The sequence below is a fragment of the Scardinius erythrophthalmus genome, assembly GCF_964197995.2.
Source record: "Scardinius erythrophthalmus genome assembly, chromosome: 10".
NCBI classification, from domain to species: Eukaryota; Metazoa; Chordata; class Actinopteri; order Cypriniformes; family Leuciscidae; genus Scardinius; species Scardinius erythrophthalmus.
The window spans coordinates 38,416,347-38,432,826 of record NC_138230.1 but is presented as its reverse complement, the minus strand read 5'-3'; the positions used below and the strand labels follow the sequence as shown (position 1 = coordinate 38,432,826).

The following is a 16,480-nucleotide window of genomic DNA, read 5'->3' as shown; positions in this document are numbered from 1 at the left end:
CAAATACTGAATTAGTTCACCCAAAAATGTAAATTCTGTCATTAATTACATATTAATTACAAACCACTGGAGTCACATGGATTACTTTAATGAAGTCTTTACTACCTTTCTGGGGCTTGAAAGTGGTAGTTGTGTAAGCTGTCAATGGAGAGATAAAAAGCTCTCAGATTTCATTGAAAAGATCTTCAATTGTGTTCCGAAGATGAATAAAAGTCTTACGGGTTTGGAACGACATGAGGGTGAGTAATGACAGAATTTAATTTTTTTGGGTGAACTACACTGTAAAAAAAAATCCCGTAAAAAAAACGGTAAATCTCTGGCAGCAAAGTTTCCAGACGGGTTCTGTTAAATTACAGCAAATAACCATTTCACAAAATTACAGGCAAAAACCGTAAAAATACAGAATTGACTTTACAGTCAAAAATAATTAAATTACAGTACATTACTGTTAATAATGGCTTATTAAACCGTGGAAAAACAGATAAATTATGTCAAATTTCATAAAAAGAACATTTAACTTTAAGGTTAAACTGTAAATTTAGGGTTTTATAAAGTTATTTTATAATAATGCTCTGTCTATCTACAGTAATTATCTTTTAATATATAGTTTTTCTGTGTAAAATAACTATGAAGTTATGTATAAAAATGTAATAAGTACATAAATTCAAATACAAAGTTTGTATATTTACAGTTTTAATTTTTTGCAGATCCAGTTTCACAACTTTGACCAATCTCTAATTCAGTACTTAATAATAGCAAATGTACATTCAATTTCTGTTAAATTAACTAAACATACAAGTACGGAATACCTGCACATTTACAGTATTACTCATTAAACAAACACTGAACATCAAGATACGTGAATGATAGGAAATACAGGCTTAGTAGGCCTATATCATTTAGAACATGTAAAAATATCCACATTAAAAGACAATTGCTGTATGCGTTTATACTCTAATATAACTTATTTCAAACATTTACAATTACATTTTATCCAAAGTGACTTAAAATTAAGAGAACAATAGAAGCAACAAGTGCAGTGACAAGTCCCAGTTAGTGTAGCACAGTGCACAATTTTTTTTTAATTATTATTAAAACAAAGATTTAGTATTATTGGGTCAAGTGTTTATGAAAAGATGGATCTTTAGCAGTTTCTTGAAAATGTGTTGAGTTGGGCAGGTCATCCCACCAGCAGGGAACAGTCCAGGGAAAGGTCAGTGAAAGTGATTTTGTGTCTCTTTGGGATGATGGCACCACAAGGCGCCGTTCACTTGCAGAACACAAGCTTCTGGAGACACATAGATCTGAAGCAGTGAGTTTAGGTCTTGCTGCAGCATCTGGATCAGTTGCAGAGGTTTGACTGATGCTGGAAGAGCTGCCAGGAGAGCATTACAATAGTCCAGTCTGGATAGAACAAGAGCTTAGACAAGGAGTTGTGTGGCTCCGATAGGAAGGGCCGGATCTTTCTGATGTTGTATAAGGCAAATCAGCAGGATCACACAGCAAGGATGGTTTGGCTGAAACCATAAGCAGTTCTGTCTTGGCAAGGTTGAGTTGAAGGTGAAGGTCATTCATCCTGCAAGAATTTTCCATCAGGTAGGCTGAGATGCTGCAGCAACCGTCAGATCCTCTGGCTGGAATTAAAGGTAAAGATATGTGTCATTAAGTGATAGGAAAAGTCATGTTTCTAAATTACAGAGCCTAGTTACAATACAAAAAATAAATAAATAAATAGATGGGTGGAATCTAACACAATCGTGGTCTTACTGTATTAAAACCAAACCTTGTGCAGCTACAGTGGCCTCACAAGGATCAAATGAATATTCACATGGGAAAATACAGTATAAAACAAATTAAATGTTCTGCCACTTTTAGTGCAATCAGAGGACTCAGCCATTACAATATTTTAAATTACTTCTTCCCATACCTTGTTTGCCATGATCATTCTGCTTTCCACTTGACCTGAAATCACAAAAAAAAAAAAAAAAAAAAAAAAAAAAATTGTTTTAACAACTCAGTATTACATTTACACATGTCAGAAGAATATGTTCCACTGGGACAATGCAAAACCTCAAACGACTATGATCTGGAAGCTGAGCAGGAAAGGCTAACAGTGATGTTTTGAGCTGAGACACCTAAGTTAGGGGTGTAACTGTCTGTTCATCTGGATCAATGCAATTTTCATAACCAATGATCAAAAGTATCCTATGAAGCATCCAAAATGTAGATAAGTTCATTTCTTCATCAGAACACAAACATTCTATCAACTTTTATTTTATAAGCCTAATATATGCACATGTATGCATTCTATAGCTAACGTTACGTGTTAGCAAGCAGATGCAGCGTGAGCCAGAATATGCAATTTATCATGTTGTGTTCATATTCTAGTCAACTATCGCGTATTAACGAATATTTTATATACAATTAAACGGACTTGTAAACAGATATGTATAACATGTCTACGAAAGCTCGCTTTAGGTCTTTTGAGGTGTGGGTTCAACTGATCTTTCTTAAAACAGATGGAAAATGTAAAGACGCATGCTACATTTTCAGTGTTTTGCCCTCCAGCTCTCGCCAGTTAACTGAACATCATTTAAGAATGCTAACGTTAGCTTGAAAACTATAAACTTAACACAAATGTAATATAAAATATCGTTCACATGTAACTTAGTATAATGAGACTCTTACCTCAGCCGGTGATCCGTTGGCATGATGTCCGCTCGCTGTGACGAACAAGGCTCACTGAAAAGGGCGTTATTTCCGAAGAATCCAAACGAACTGACTGAAAACAGCTCCTGCTCACGGTTGCTCGCCTCTTGACGAATACGATTGCTTTGAACCACTGTTGATCTCACAATCCACTTCAAGAGAGTAGCTAGACTGAATTCAAATCTCCCGCTTGCCCAAACTCGACTGATCAGCTAACGCTAACCGTTGAGGGCGGGAGTAAACAGCGGAAATGAATTTGAATCTGCGTCATCGCGCGCGCGCACTCAACACACACACACACACACACACACACACACACACACACACACACACACACACACACACACACAAAGCCCTAAATGTGAAGCAACGGAGATTTGAAAAAATATTCATAAAATATACATGAAATTATGGGAGAATAAGACAATGAAATAATGATCAAAATGAGTATAAAATAAAATGTGAAATAAAAAATAATTCAGGCCTACTGTAGCCTATGTAGGGTACTGTATGTACAAATCACAGTCTATGGTACAAATACTTTTATTTAACCTTAAAAAAAAACTCACTTTAACCTCCACATGCTTAATAATCTGTAAGGAAAACATATTGAATAGATGCAGATTTCGCAGTTATACCTTCTTTTCTTTGTTTTCTAATTTCACAGAAAAAATCTGTAAAATATTACTTAATAATTTCTGTAAAATTACACATAACTCTGTAAAAATACAGACAAGTTCCTTTTAAAAAACGTAAAATTGCTGTAAAACCAAAATACAAGCAATTACCTGTAAATTTAACAATGGACCTTTAAATTACAGCAAATGCCTTTTATTTTACAGATATTTGCTGTATAATGACAAAACGGTAAAATTCTGTAAAAAATACAGACAATTACCTGTAAAATTACACTTTTTTTTTACAGTGTACCCTTTAAAAATGGTTATGTAACAGAACAATATAAATATAATTCTATTTCTGTTATTAAATATAAATAAAATGAAACATATTGCAGATTAAGCATCTCTATATTTTTGCCCCATTCATACATTTGATAATTATCCAAAGAAACTCAGAGAATTCCAAATAAGCGACATGTTGATGGTGCAGGATCAAGTCAAGTCACCTTTATTTATATAACACTTTTATAACAGATTGTTTCAAAGCAGATAACAGGAAAATAATGCAACAAAGTTTGCTTAGGCTGTACAGCAGAGAAGAAAATAGTTCCATAGTCCAGCTTAAGTTCAATGTTGGATTATTTCTGTTGTAAAAAAGTTGAGTTCATTTATCTATACACCCTCTCTGGAGAAAACAGTGATGTCATCATCCAGCTCAGTTCAGCTCTCATATAATGGTGTCCATGTAGGCAGATCAGTACTATTGTTGAATATTAGTATTAATCAGATTTGATCTAATAAGTGTATGCTGAAATAATATTCATTTTATTATAAATCAATTAATAAAAAAATAACTGCTAATAGCACCAATGTAACTCCAAATCAAACATGTTTACGCACTGTGATTTCATTAGAGAGATTAGACTGACGAATTTGCGATTGCTCCAAGCATCCCTGTTGCTTCGCTTAATTATTTATTATTTAGAAAATGGCTTTCATTCAAACTGATTAAGAGAGTGCTAATTGCAGAGACAGTCCCCCTGGAGCATGCTGGGGTTAAGTGGAGGAGCAAGATTATGATTTCTGTAACCATTTTCCAAGCAAGGAAAAAACTGTATCTGAAACTATACTACGCTTTTAACCAGTAGGCAAGCTGGCATTATTATCATGTTTGTTTTAATTCATTCAAGAAAAGAAATCTTTGTTATGGCTGTGCAGTGATGAACCTCCAGCAGTGAAGTGTTTCAGACCTGTTGAGATCAACCAATTACAATCAATACTTAAGAAAATGAGAAGCTGTTCTCTACCCTGCTGTTACTTAATTCAGTTAAAATTAACTTATTGATTGTTTCCAAATTTTGACTAGGGCTTTATTTAATCTTCTTGTGTGATTTGTGGAGGAGAAACCTTTCCATCCATTTAAAGACAAACAGCAAGTGAATAGTTCTTTCTTTCTTTCTTTCTTTCTTTCTTTCTTTCTTTCTTTCTTTCTTTCTTTCTTTCTTTCTTTCTTTCTTTCTTTCTTTCTTTCTTTCTTTCTTTCTTTCTTTCTTTATTTTCTTTCTTTCTTTCTCTTTCCTGGCCTTTGTTATTATTGAATAGTCGCTGTAGTGTATCGCGCTTTATTTATTTATTTTTTGAATTCACAGAAAATTGCTTCCCCTTATCAGGTGCGCATTATAAAATCCACACTTAGATGTTAGACACAAAAAAGCCCAGATAATTGCGTCTAAGTGCTAAACTGAGCATATTAAGCCAAAATACTCTTAAAAGGCCTCATTAACAGTTAAAGTACATAAAAGTACATTAAAGATTAAGACAGGTTTTTTTTTTTTTTTTTTTTTTTTTTTTTGTAAATGCAGTAAGCAGCATAACAGGCTTCTGCTGCATAATTCTATTAATGTAGCTTTTACTGAAGCCATTAGGCTGACTTTTTCTTTCCCACAGATGTGCTCATGTCAACCCGAGCGTGTTTCAAACAGTCAGAATCTGTATAAATGTCAAGGTTTTGTTTGTTTCCTTGTCTCCTTGAATTTTAAGAAGATGCACTTCACATCATTTAAAACAAGCCTTTTTGAGCCAATATAGTGTATAGTCGTATCAGTCACCCCTCCGCAGATGTCCGCCATGCTCGGATTGCTGTCATAATAATGTTTTTTATTCCAAATGATGATAATATCCGTTCTTATTGATGAATTCTTGGGGCTAGTGATTGAGCGGAGCAGAGGACTAGATTCAGCACGTTGTTCACTTTACACAAAAAGACACCGGTGAGACGGAACTCAGTCAGGCATAAAAGTAATTTGAGAGAGAAATGCAGCTTGTCAAATACTTCAGACAATTACCCAAGGAACAAGCACAGGACATGCTCGATCTTCCTACCTCATTTATTAAGCACTTTCACATTCTCTGTCGGCCTTTGCATGACTTTTACACACGTTTTTAAATCGGGGGTCTTCAGGGAGTCCTTTACATGGGTCATACGATCAGAGATGGACTAAAACATGCCATATCCAAAACAATGTTATGCTTTTGTATGAACCAGAGATCACCCTTGGCTCTGGTTTTTGTGTCGGTTCTGTGAATCCCTCTTATAACCGGTTGCCCAAAATTAAACATGATGCATGATGTTTACAAAGTCATGCAAGTCCAAAGTCATTCAATTTAATATAATAATATATATATTTTAATATGTATAATACATTTATTATTATTGATGATAGTTAAACTACTTTGAATACTAAAATATGTAATAATAATAATAAATATGGCTGCAAGCAGCAATTATATGGGTTTAAGCGGTTTAAGGCCTTTAAGCACGTGTAAAAATATATTATGTTTTATTTAGCAAGCCTGTTACCATCTCAATCATAGATGGAAATGGCCATTTACAGCCAATACAGGAAATTTACCATAGGAAAAAAATGGATTTAAAGTTTTTCATTGGGTGATGGCGGACATGTTTTTTTTAGATGTCAATGTACGCATAGACAATCATTGGTCACATTCCACAGATTAGCTTCAGCATTTCAATTCAAAAATCTGTAAACTTGTTAAGAAGCAAATATTTAAGCAAAAAAAAAAAAAAAAAAAAAAAAAAACAACTAATGAAAATGCTTGTAGAACTTATAGTAAATTACGCTTTGAGACTGACGTTGAGAAGGCATCCATATGTATGAGGGCTCCCATACTGAACATTTTAAGTGTGAGAGATGGGACGAGGGCTGTGGAGAGAGGTCAAATGCACACGAGACACTCCAATCTGATCCCAAACAGGCCGATAGAGTGTCATCTGTAATGACATTGTGTCATTAACTCAATATGTGAATAACTTCACACTGGAAAGACAGATCTGAGAGAGTCTTTCAGGTTATATAAAGAATAGAAATGTCATCTTTCTTGAGGCACTCTCCATCTCTGGAGAACGTTCATCGGGAGGCCAGGTAGCACCAGTGTCTTCTGATAGCTCGTCTGTTCTTTGCCCAAGCTACCCCTGTGAACTCTGTCCAACTCAATCTTCCAGTACTGTTTTTTTCCGTGGAGAGCAGATCAGTAGCTGTGTGAAGCGCTGACGGCTTGGCTGGATGTTTGGTCAACCTCTCTGTGGCACTGCACACCTCAGCCTTGGTTAAAAGTGGATGTGGAAGGAAGAGAGGAGACATCAAAGTGAACTTGGAAATCTGAAACAGTCAAGACGGAAAGTGAAAGTGAAGTTAACCAAGGGTTATGTAGTCCATATGACACATACTCATAACTCAAGTCGTATGGAGTCTTATGATGTCTTATGATATCTTTGTGTGATATACAGGAAGAAGAGGATGGATTTACATTGAGTTGGATTGATGTGGGTATCAAACTAGCAATGGAACAAATTGACATAAACTGTCAGTGTAATTTATATAACATTGTTGTAATAACACAATTGGCATGACAACAGTCGATGAAACAGAGCACTGAGCAGTTCGTTTCAAATGTGATTATGTAGCTTTCTATCGTTTGCCTGGACTCTAGCATTTGGTCTATGGCCAACTTCCATCCTCTTTAGACTAAAGTTTTAGGGAAAATTATAGGGATGCACAGTGTTTCAGTACCGTATTTGTTATATTACAGCTAATTGTAATACTTTATAATATTTATTAATAGTTTTATTAATTATTATTATTATTGTAATTAGTAATATTAGTAATGTTATCACTATTGGTCAATATTGGATATTTAATTGTACATTTACTTGAATATTTAATTTCCCCTATGTTTATAATCTAATAATGACTTAAAGTTAATCTTTAAAAATGCTAATAATCATTTTTGCCAGATCTTACAACCCCAAATCCAGAAAAGTTGGGACATTTTGCAAAATACAATAATCAAGTGAACAATCTGTGATTTGTTAATTCTCTTTAATCTTCATTTAACTGAACATTTTCAACGTTTTCATTGACCAACTTAAATGTATTTTGTAAATGCATACATTGATTTTGATGGCTGCAACACACTCCAAAAAGTTGGGACAGAGGCAAAATAAAAGTGAAAAGACTACAATATATCCGAGTTAAACTCTATTCAACGGTTCGCAATAAGTAGGTGAACTGGTATTAGGTGAGGGTATCACGTTTGGGTGTTAATTAAAGGAGCTTCTCAGTCTTTGCAAGCAAAGATGGGTCATGATGACTCACCACTTTGGGCAAAATATCATGAAAGAATTGTCACAAAAATCATATTTTTAAATGCAAGATTGCAACTAATTTAGGTCTTCAAACTTCTACCATACATAACATTGTGAAAATATTCAGGGTATTCAGTAAAATCTCAGGACATGTAGGGCAAGACAGGAAACCTCTGTTGAATGTGTGTGACCTTCGAGCCCTAGGATGGCATTGCACGAGAAACCGTCAGACTACTCTGTTAAATACAGCCACATGTACTCAAGAATACTTTGGAAAACCGTTGTCACTTAACAATATGCTGCTGCATCAAGGAATGCCACTTGAATCTCTGTTATAATCTATATATGGTGCTGGGTTCTCTGGGCCCGATCCAAAACACAATGGAAATCTGTGATGTGGTCTGTTGTGCGTTACAGGTTTTCATGTGTGGTTTCGGGTACTTACAGCGATGGAGATATGAGCTGTGTGTCATCTGAAGGTTTTAGATCCAGTCACTGTTCTCCACCGGAGCTGCTTCAGTCAGTTCTGTGTTTTACGCAAGACTCAAATGCTCCGCTCTACACTCTGATATAAACTCTGCTGTCGTTTAATCAAGATTTGACGAATGAACTCGTGGCTCGACTGGACTCTTGTCGTGTCAAAACAAAGTGATCTTGCCATCTTTGATATTACTTTGGTCACTGTCGCTATGGTTACTGGTAAGAGAATACGACCTTGACTCCTGATGCATATTCATACAGACAGTATTCGTAAGCTGCTGTTTGAACGGGACATTTTTAGACTCACACCTGTAAGTAAATGTGGCTATCAATCTTAAGAGCTGACAGTGTGAATATAGCCAAAATAGTGTTTTAGAATTTGAATATCAGCCATTTATTAATTATTGGCCATAACATGAAAATAGTAATCTTCTTATTGATACCGGCCACAATTTTAAAATTGGTGCATCCCTTGTATACAAGTCAACCTTTAAAAGCTTCTCGATCATTTATTCTCTGTAATCAATTTTCTGAGGCCGTCTCTTTTAAAGTTGTGATTTGCCACTCCCTCCATCCCACACCAAAGAAACGTGTGCTGTCATCACTTTCTGCCTTTCATTAATCATGGGTTTGCATTGCTCAGCGCTGCTGGATGACCCCGTGGCCCTGGCAGGCTCTTTGTGGCCCCTACTGTAATATTTCTAATTAAGCTTGCTGCTTTGCATTTAACTCAGCTCAAGTGCAGGAGCCCCTGGATAGCCAGACTTTTCTTCCCTCACCTTGGAAAATGTACTAGAGGCCGTCACGTTCATGCTGCAACCGGGTTTCCGGCGTGTCCTCTCTGGGGAGGAGCAGGAGAAAGACTAAAGACAGCCTTCTTTCAGAGGAATAACTACTGTGTCGAAGTCAGTGCAGTTATGAATTACCCCATTTATTTTCTTACAGTGTAGCGTGGAGGATTATGTTTAAAAAAGCAGTAATTAGCACTAAAACGGTTTTGCCCACATTGAAGCATTTGCAGTTACCGGTATATAAAATGTCATTCTTATTTTATTTTTTTGTATTCACTTTTTTTTTTTTTGGGGGCGAATATCTTTTTGTGAAATATGCAGATTTTTTTGTTTAATTACACTGAAAGACCGGGATTTTAATTATTTGTCTTTATTCTAATATATATATACAGTGAGAAAAATATTTGAACACCCTGCTATTTTGCAAGTTCTCCCACTTAGAAATCATGGAGGGGTCTGAAATTGTCATCGTAGGTGCATGTCCACTGTGAGAGACATAATCTAAAAAAAAAAAATCCAGAAATCACAATGTATGATTTTTTAACTATTTATTTGTATGATACAGCTGCAAATAAGTATTTGAACACCTGAGAAAATCAATGTTAATATTTGGTACAGTAGCCTTTGTTTGCAATTACAGAGGTCAAACGTTTCCTGTAGTTTTTCACCAGGTTTGCACACACTGCAGGAGGGATTTTGGCCCACTCCTCCACACAGATCTTCTCTAGATCAGTCAGGTTTCTGGGCTGTCGCTGAGAAACACGGAGTTTGAGCTCCCTCCAAAGATTCTCTATTGGGTTTAGGTCTGGAGACTGGCTAGGCCACGCCAGAACCTTGATATGCTTCTTACAGAGCCACTCCTTGGTTATCCTGGCTGTGTGCTTCGGGTCATTGTCATGTTGGAAGACCCAGGCTCGACCCATCTTCAATGCTTTAACTGAGGGAAGGAGGTTGTTCCCCAAAATCTCGCAATACATGGCCCTGGTCATCCTCTCCTTAATACAGTGCAGTCACCCTGTCCCATGCGCAGAAAAACACCCCCAAAGCATGATGCTACCACCCCCATGCTTCACAGTAGGGATGGTGTTCTTGGGATGGTACTCATCATTCTTCTTCCTCCAAACACGTTTAGTGGAATTATGATCAAAAAGTTCTATTTTGGTCTCATCTGACCACATGACTTTCTCCCATGACTCATCTGGATCATCCAAATGGTCATTGGCAAACTTAAGACGGGCCTTGACATGTGCTGGTTTAAGCAGGGGAACCTTCCGTGCCATGCATGATTTCAAACCATGACGTCTTAGTGTATTACCAACAGTAACCTTGGAAACGGTGGTCCCAGCTCTTTTCAGGTCATTGACCAGCTCCTCCCGTGTAGTTCTGGGCTGATTTCTCACCTTTCTTAGGATCATTGAGACCCCACGAGGTGAGATCTTGCATGGAGCCCCAGTCCGAGGGAGATTGACAGTCATGTTTAGCTTCTTCCATTTTCTAATGATTGCTCCAACAGTGGACCTTTTTTCACCAAGCTGCTTGGCAATTTCCCCGTAGCCCTTTCCAGCCTTGTGGAGGTGTACAATTTTGTCTCTAGTGTCTTTGGACAGCTCTTTGGTCTTGGCCATGTTAGTAGTTGGATTCTTACTGATTGTATGGGGTGGACAGGTGTCTTTATGCAGCTAACGACCTCAAACAGGTGCATCTAATTTAGGATAATAAATGGAGTGGAGGTGGACATTTTAACCCCCTGAGGTCGACGGTATCGCCGTCGATGCCAGCTCGCTTTTTTTACAAGCAAGTTTCATACATCAATCGATTCTGTTAAATGTGTATTATTTTTGTGTATACTCACAATAAAAACAAAGTGTTGTGCTTTTTGCCAAATAAAGAAAAATAAACGTGATGCGAGTTCTGCCTTCTATCTGTCAGTGTAGTCCATTCTGAAACGCGTCCGAAAATGAACAATAACTCAGCGAATACTCAGTCAAACAGGCAAACAGACATACAGGCATGAAGCTTGAATTCTCTTCTCTTAAAGGGGTCATATAATGCCATTTTTGTACAAGCTAATATGATTCTTTAGGGTCTAAATTAAAAGTTTGTAATATACTTTAATTAAAAATTCTCATTAGTATTGTAAGAAAACACTAATTTCACCTGGTCAAAAACAGCTCTGTTTTCAGCACGCCGTTTCAGTGCATGTGTCTTTAAATGATAATGAGCTTTGCTCACCCCGCCCCTCTGTTCTGTGCGTACACCGTTTCTAACACAATAACCACGCGTTGTTCATTATAAACGTGGGATTATGAATTATATTGAGAACGTCGTACATAGAAAACATGCGTAATGTACCTGAGTGTAAACCTTAGATGCATTCATCATGATAGTCAGGTCCGAATCTTCAAGATTGTGTAACCCTGTAGGCATTTTTGAGGAAAAGTTGTTATACCACATTTTTAGAAAGTTCAATGTCTCCTGAATAAGGATCCACCGTATAACATTGAAATAAGGGTCCCATTTTCTTGTAATTGTTATCGAAACAATAGGTGCATTATTCACAGCCGAAACACTACAGGTGGATAGGGTAAATTTTTTAAGTTATAGATATCACCATAAAACCTTTCCAGTTTTTCACTTACATAGAGACAGACATTTTTTGTATTACAAGTTTTCTAAAATGTCATGTTTACATATGCAAATGAGGCATACCAGTATGTATATATATATATATATATATATATATATATATATATATATATATATATATATATATATTAAATATATATATATATATATATATATATAAATATATAATTTGAGGGGCAGGCATACCAGTACGCAGTTCTCCCTTTCGGGCTAGCCCTGTCTCCTCGCGTCTTCACGAGGGTTGTCGAAGCAGCCCTTGTTCCTCTCGACGACTGGCTGATCCTAGCTCACTCTCGAGACAAGGTTTGTGAACACAGGGACCTAGTGCTCCGGCACCTAGCTTGTCTGGGCCTTCGGGTCGACTGGGAGAAGAGCAAACTCTGCTCCGTGCATGGTATGGAAATTGACTCGGTCGCCATGTGTGCGCAGCTTACGAGCGAGGGCATGGCAACACGGCACGCTCCGAGTCCCAGTGACTTCGACCTGCCGTCAGACCTTCACCCCGTGGACGAACCTCAGTTTTCCCAGCGCCTTTGGCATGTCAATTGCCTTGAGTTGCAGGCCGTACGTCTCGCCCTGCACCGCTTCTGTGCGTTGCTCACGGGTCAGCACGTATTAGTCCGATCAGACAATACCACGACAGTAGCGTACATCAACCGACAAGGTGGTCTGTGCTCCCGCTGTATGTCGCAACTTGCCCGCCACCTCCTCATATGGAGTCATTCTCTGACCAAGGACACGCTCGGCACGGATGCACTGGTGCACAGCTGGCCGCGGGGCCTCTGCAAGTATGCGTTTCCCCCAGTGAGCCTTCTTGCGCAGACTTTGCGCAAGATCAGGGAGGACGAGGAGCAGGTAATTTTGGTTGCCCCGTATTGGCACAACTGCACCTGGTTCCCAGAACTAGTACTCCTCGCGACAGCACCTCCCTGGCCAAATCCCCTGAGGAAGGACCTGCTCACCTTATGGCACCCTCGTCCCGATCTTTGAAAACTCCACGTGTGGCTCCTGGACGGGACGAGGCAGGTTTGAGTACCCTACCACCTGCGGTGGTGGCTACCATCACTTCCGCTAGAGCATCGTCCACGAGACATCTCTATGCGTTGAAGTGGAACCTCTTCGTGAACTGGTGTTCTTCTAAACTTCAAGAACCCACGAAATGCCCGATCAGTGTCGTGCTTTCCTTCCTGCAAGAAGGGTTGGAGCGAACGCTGTCTCCCTCCACCCTGAAAGTGTATAGTGCCGCCATTGCCGCACATCACGACGCAGTTGATGGTAAGTCTCTAGGAAAGCACGACCTGATCACCAGGTTCCTGAGGGGAGCGAGGAGACTGAATCCTCCTCGCCCTCCTCTCGTTCCCTCTTAGGACCTCTCAGTGGTTCTAACTACCCTTCAGAGTGCTCCCTTTGAGCCTCTGCAATCAGTGGAGCTTAAGTTCCTGTCAATGAAGACAGCGCTCCTGGTTGCATTGGCCTCCATCAAGAGGGTAGGGGACCTGCAGGCATTTTCGGTTGACAGAGCGTGCCTGGAATTTGGACCGGTTAACTCTCACGTGATCCTGAGACCCTGGCCTGGATATGTGCCCAAGGTTCCCACCACACCCTTTCGAGATCAGGTGGTGAACCTGCAAGCGCTGCCCTTGGAGGACGCAGACCCAGCCTTGGCACTGCTCTGCCCAGTACGCACCCTCCGTGCTTACGTAGACAGAAAGCAGTGTTTCAGGACTTCAGACCAGCTCTTTGTCTGTCATGGTGGGAAGCTGAAGGGAAAGGCTCTCTCCAAACAAAGGTTGTCTCACTGGATAGTGGATGCCATTGCTTTGGCTTACCAGCAGCATGGTCGACCATGCCCCTTTGGTGTGATGGTCCACTCCACCCGGAGTGTGGCATCCTCTTGGGCTCTAGCGCATGGCACCTCGCTAACAGACATCTGTAGAGCTGCAGGCTGGGCGACACCTAACATGGCCTCTGTGCGACCTCCACTGTTAAGCCTCTCTGAGCATGTGTCTTTCCCTTGGCAAGCCACCTTGCCACCCCTGGGTTTGAAATATTCCACCTGCGGCTGGACACCCCAGTGATTCTCAATATGCAGCCCCCTGGGGTCATGTGTATTCCAAGTCCCCCCCTTCGGGCTGGGCATAACTGCATATTTCCACTGATATATGCTTCCCAGTGTACCTTGGTACCTTGGCATAATTCCAGCAGCCATTAAAAACTGTTAATGTTGTTTTTTCATTGTTTACATGTTTAAATATTCTGAGAATGCATAGTTTAGTTCTAATGTTTAATGTTTAAACTGCAATACATTTTTGCAGTTAATTTTGGCAGCCATTTTGTTTTTATTGTTTATGCCAAAACAGTGATGTTTACAACTTGTTATACGGCAGAAATGGATTCAGCACCTAAAAATCATATAGAAACAACACTTGAAGTACTTTTCCTCAAAAATGCCTACTGCATCTTATCCAGGGCTATTTATCTATTTTGGGACTTGACTATGAAGCGTGCAGCAAGGTTTGCAAATTTGCAAAGATTAATATAAATATTGATATAAAGGTTAATAAAACATCACACTCACTTCTGGAGGTTCAGCAGGAACACGTTGGTACCGATCCGTTTTTTCTCGTTTGTAAAGCTGTCTGGTGTGAAATGATTCAGCAAACAGGAAAGCGAAGACGATCGTGGGGAATCCCCGTGAGGGAATCCCCGCGTCAATCCTTTGGGCATATCCCTTCAAAAACAAAACTCAGCCACTGCATCTTCAACTGTTCGGATTTAGGAACATCAAAATGACTGCTGTGTTCCTTGTTACACCGAAGAACAATCGCAGACGCCATTCTGCTCATAGACAGCGCTCCAGTGAGGGTATCAACCAGTGGCGGCTGGTGCTAAAATTTTTGGGGGGGGCACAACAAACTGAATTTTTAATTCAGGACTGAATGTAGGCTTATTGTTAAATAACAATTTAACAGTGATAATAATGTAGCTATCATTAGCCTAAAGTTTAGCTAAAACTTCAGCCGGTAGGGTAGCCAATTGCCAAATAAATCTGAATTTTTGGGCTAAATGGCGATGTATGGTATAATCTGAGTATTTAATTATTATTTTTCTATTTGAATAAAAAAAAACCTGTATTTAATTTAAAAAAAAAATAATAATATCCTGATCCATATTGTCCTACAAACAATGTTCACATTGAAGGTTATAAAAACAAACATAGTGTTGCTGTCTATCTGCAGTCTATCCATAAAGGGGTCAAATCACATTACATTCTAACATTGCAACATTACAATCTAAAAACAAAATAATGCTTTTTAAAGAAGTAGTTAAATTTACTAAACCAAAAAAAAAGAAGAAAAAAAAGCTAATATAAAAATACACATGTAGGTTTGAAATTCTCTAGCACATTTATGTTCACCAACAACAACAAATATTCAACAACAAATGTTTTAGCTAAATATATTTATAATTTAGTGCTAATGTATATTTTAGTCAGAATAATTGCGCTCCTATTCATTGCGCTCCGTCTGTTCGGCGCGCATGCACGCGGGGGCGCTCGTTCACGGAAGTATAGCTTGCAGAAAGCTCGCCCACTCATGACAGCAAACTGGACTTGCTAACATTTACAGATGGAGAATATGTCCGTGAAATGTAAGTTATGCACTGAGGAAATTATTGGATGTCACTTCAGCTTATGGCTAAATACTATTAGAGGTACATTTGTTTCCACCAATCGCTGCACAAGTTAAGGTTACGTATGATGACGAAAGCACGTTAGTGCGAGCCCTCCCGGAACCCATAGAGAATGCATTGCAGTGCCTGCAGTTCAAAAAAAAAATCTTTGAATGTAAGTCTATGGGAAGACTCTGGGCGATTCTCAGCCAGAGTGAAATCGGCCAAAAAGAGGCGGTACTCCACAGAACGTGACTCAGCGCTGATTGGACTATATCCAGAGGCAGAACAACAGTGAGTGACTGCTAGCGTAACTCTGTGGTTGAATGAGATAGTGATTGAAAAAGTCCCTTTCACACTTTAGTGGTGCGTCGCCCGATCGCCCTAATGAAGAAACCGCCGCTGGTATCAACAATGACGCGCGGACTATGATTGACAGCTCGCTCACGAGCGAGGGCGGGTCTGTGTTGAAACGCTGCAGCTGTCAATCACAATCGTGGGAGGGGCGTCCGACCGTGTGACGTCACACGGTCGAACGGCTTGATTTCAGAGAGGGTCAAACATATAAGGAGATTAAAAAAAAACCACTGGATGGATTTTTATCATTTTATGATGGTTGTGTACAGGCACTGCCAACACACATTTCAGTACAATCAACTTGTAAAAGTGCATGTACCATTATATGACCCCTTTAAATGAAGTAATTTATATAAAAAACAAATATTCTCATCTTGTGAAATCTGTATTAAAAGAGAGCGATTCCAGTCGACCTCATTACAACTAATTCAAATGTAATGTGACTCCGCCTACGGAGAGCGCGCGCTATTCAAACGCAAATGAATGAGGCAATCCGCGCAATCCTGTGAACGCCCCCATATCAGCTCGAGAAACACAAG

At 39.0% G+C, this 16,480-nt stretch overlaps 1 protein-coding gene across 1 annotated transcript; it reads right to left on the bottom strand.

Annotated features, from left to right (window-relative positions):
• Nucleotides 1–679: 679 nt before the first annotated feature.
• LOC308696951 (uncharacterized protein) lies at nt 680–2,942 on the bottom strand. The gene is made up of 3 exons (XM_081375950.1): nt 2,689–2,942; nt 1,928–1,962; nt 680–1,634 (listed from the first exon to the last, which is right to left on the bottom strand). Exons 1-3 carry the CDS (start codon nt 2,709–2,711, stop codon nt 1,390–1,392), a joined length of 303 nt encoding a protein of 100 aa, XP_081232076.1. The 5' UTR covers nt 2,712–2,942; the 3' UTR covers nt 680–1,389.
• Nucleotides 2,943–16,480: the final 13,538 nt, after the last annotated feature.

Excerpts from the sequence above, each read along its gene's own strand:
- LOC308696951 (XM_081375950.1), bottom strand. The coding sequence starts at position 2,711 with ATGCCAACGGATCACCGGCTGAG. Across the intron at positions 1,963-2,688 it reads CCAACGGATCACCGGCTGAG|GTCAAGTGGAAAGCAGAATG; the intron begins GTAAGAGTCTCA and ends TTGTGATTTCAG. Across the intron at positions 1,635-1,927 it reads GAATGATCATGGCAAACAAG|CCAGAGGATCTGACGGTTGC; the intron begins GTATGGGAAGAA and ends CTTTAATTCCAG.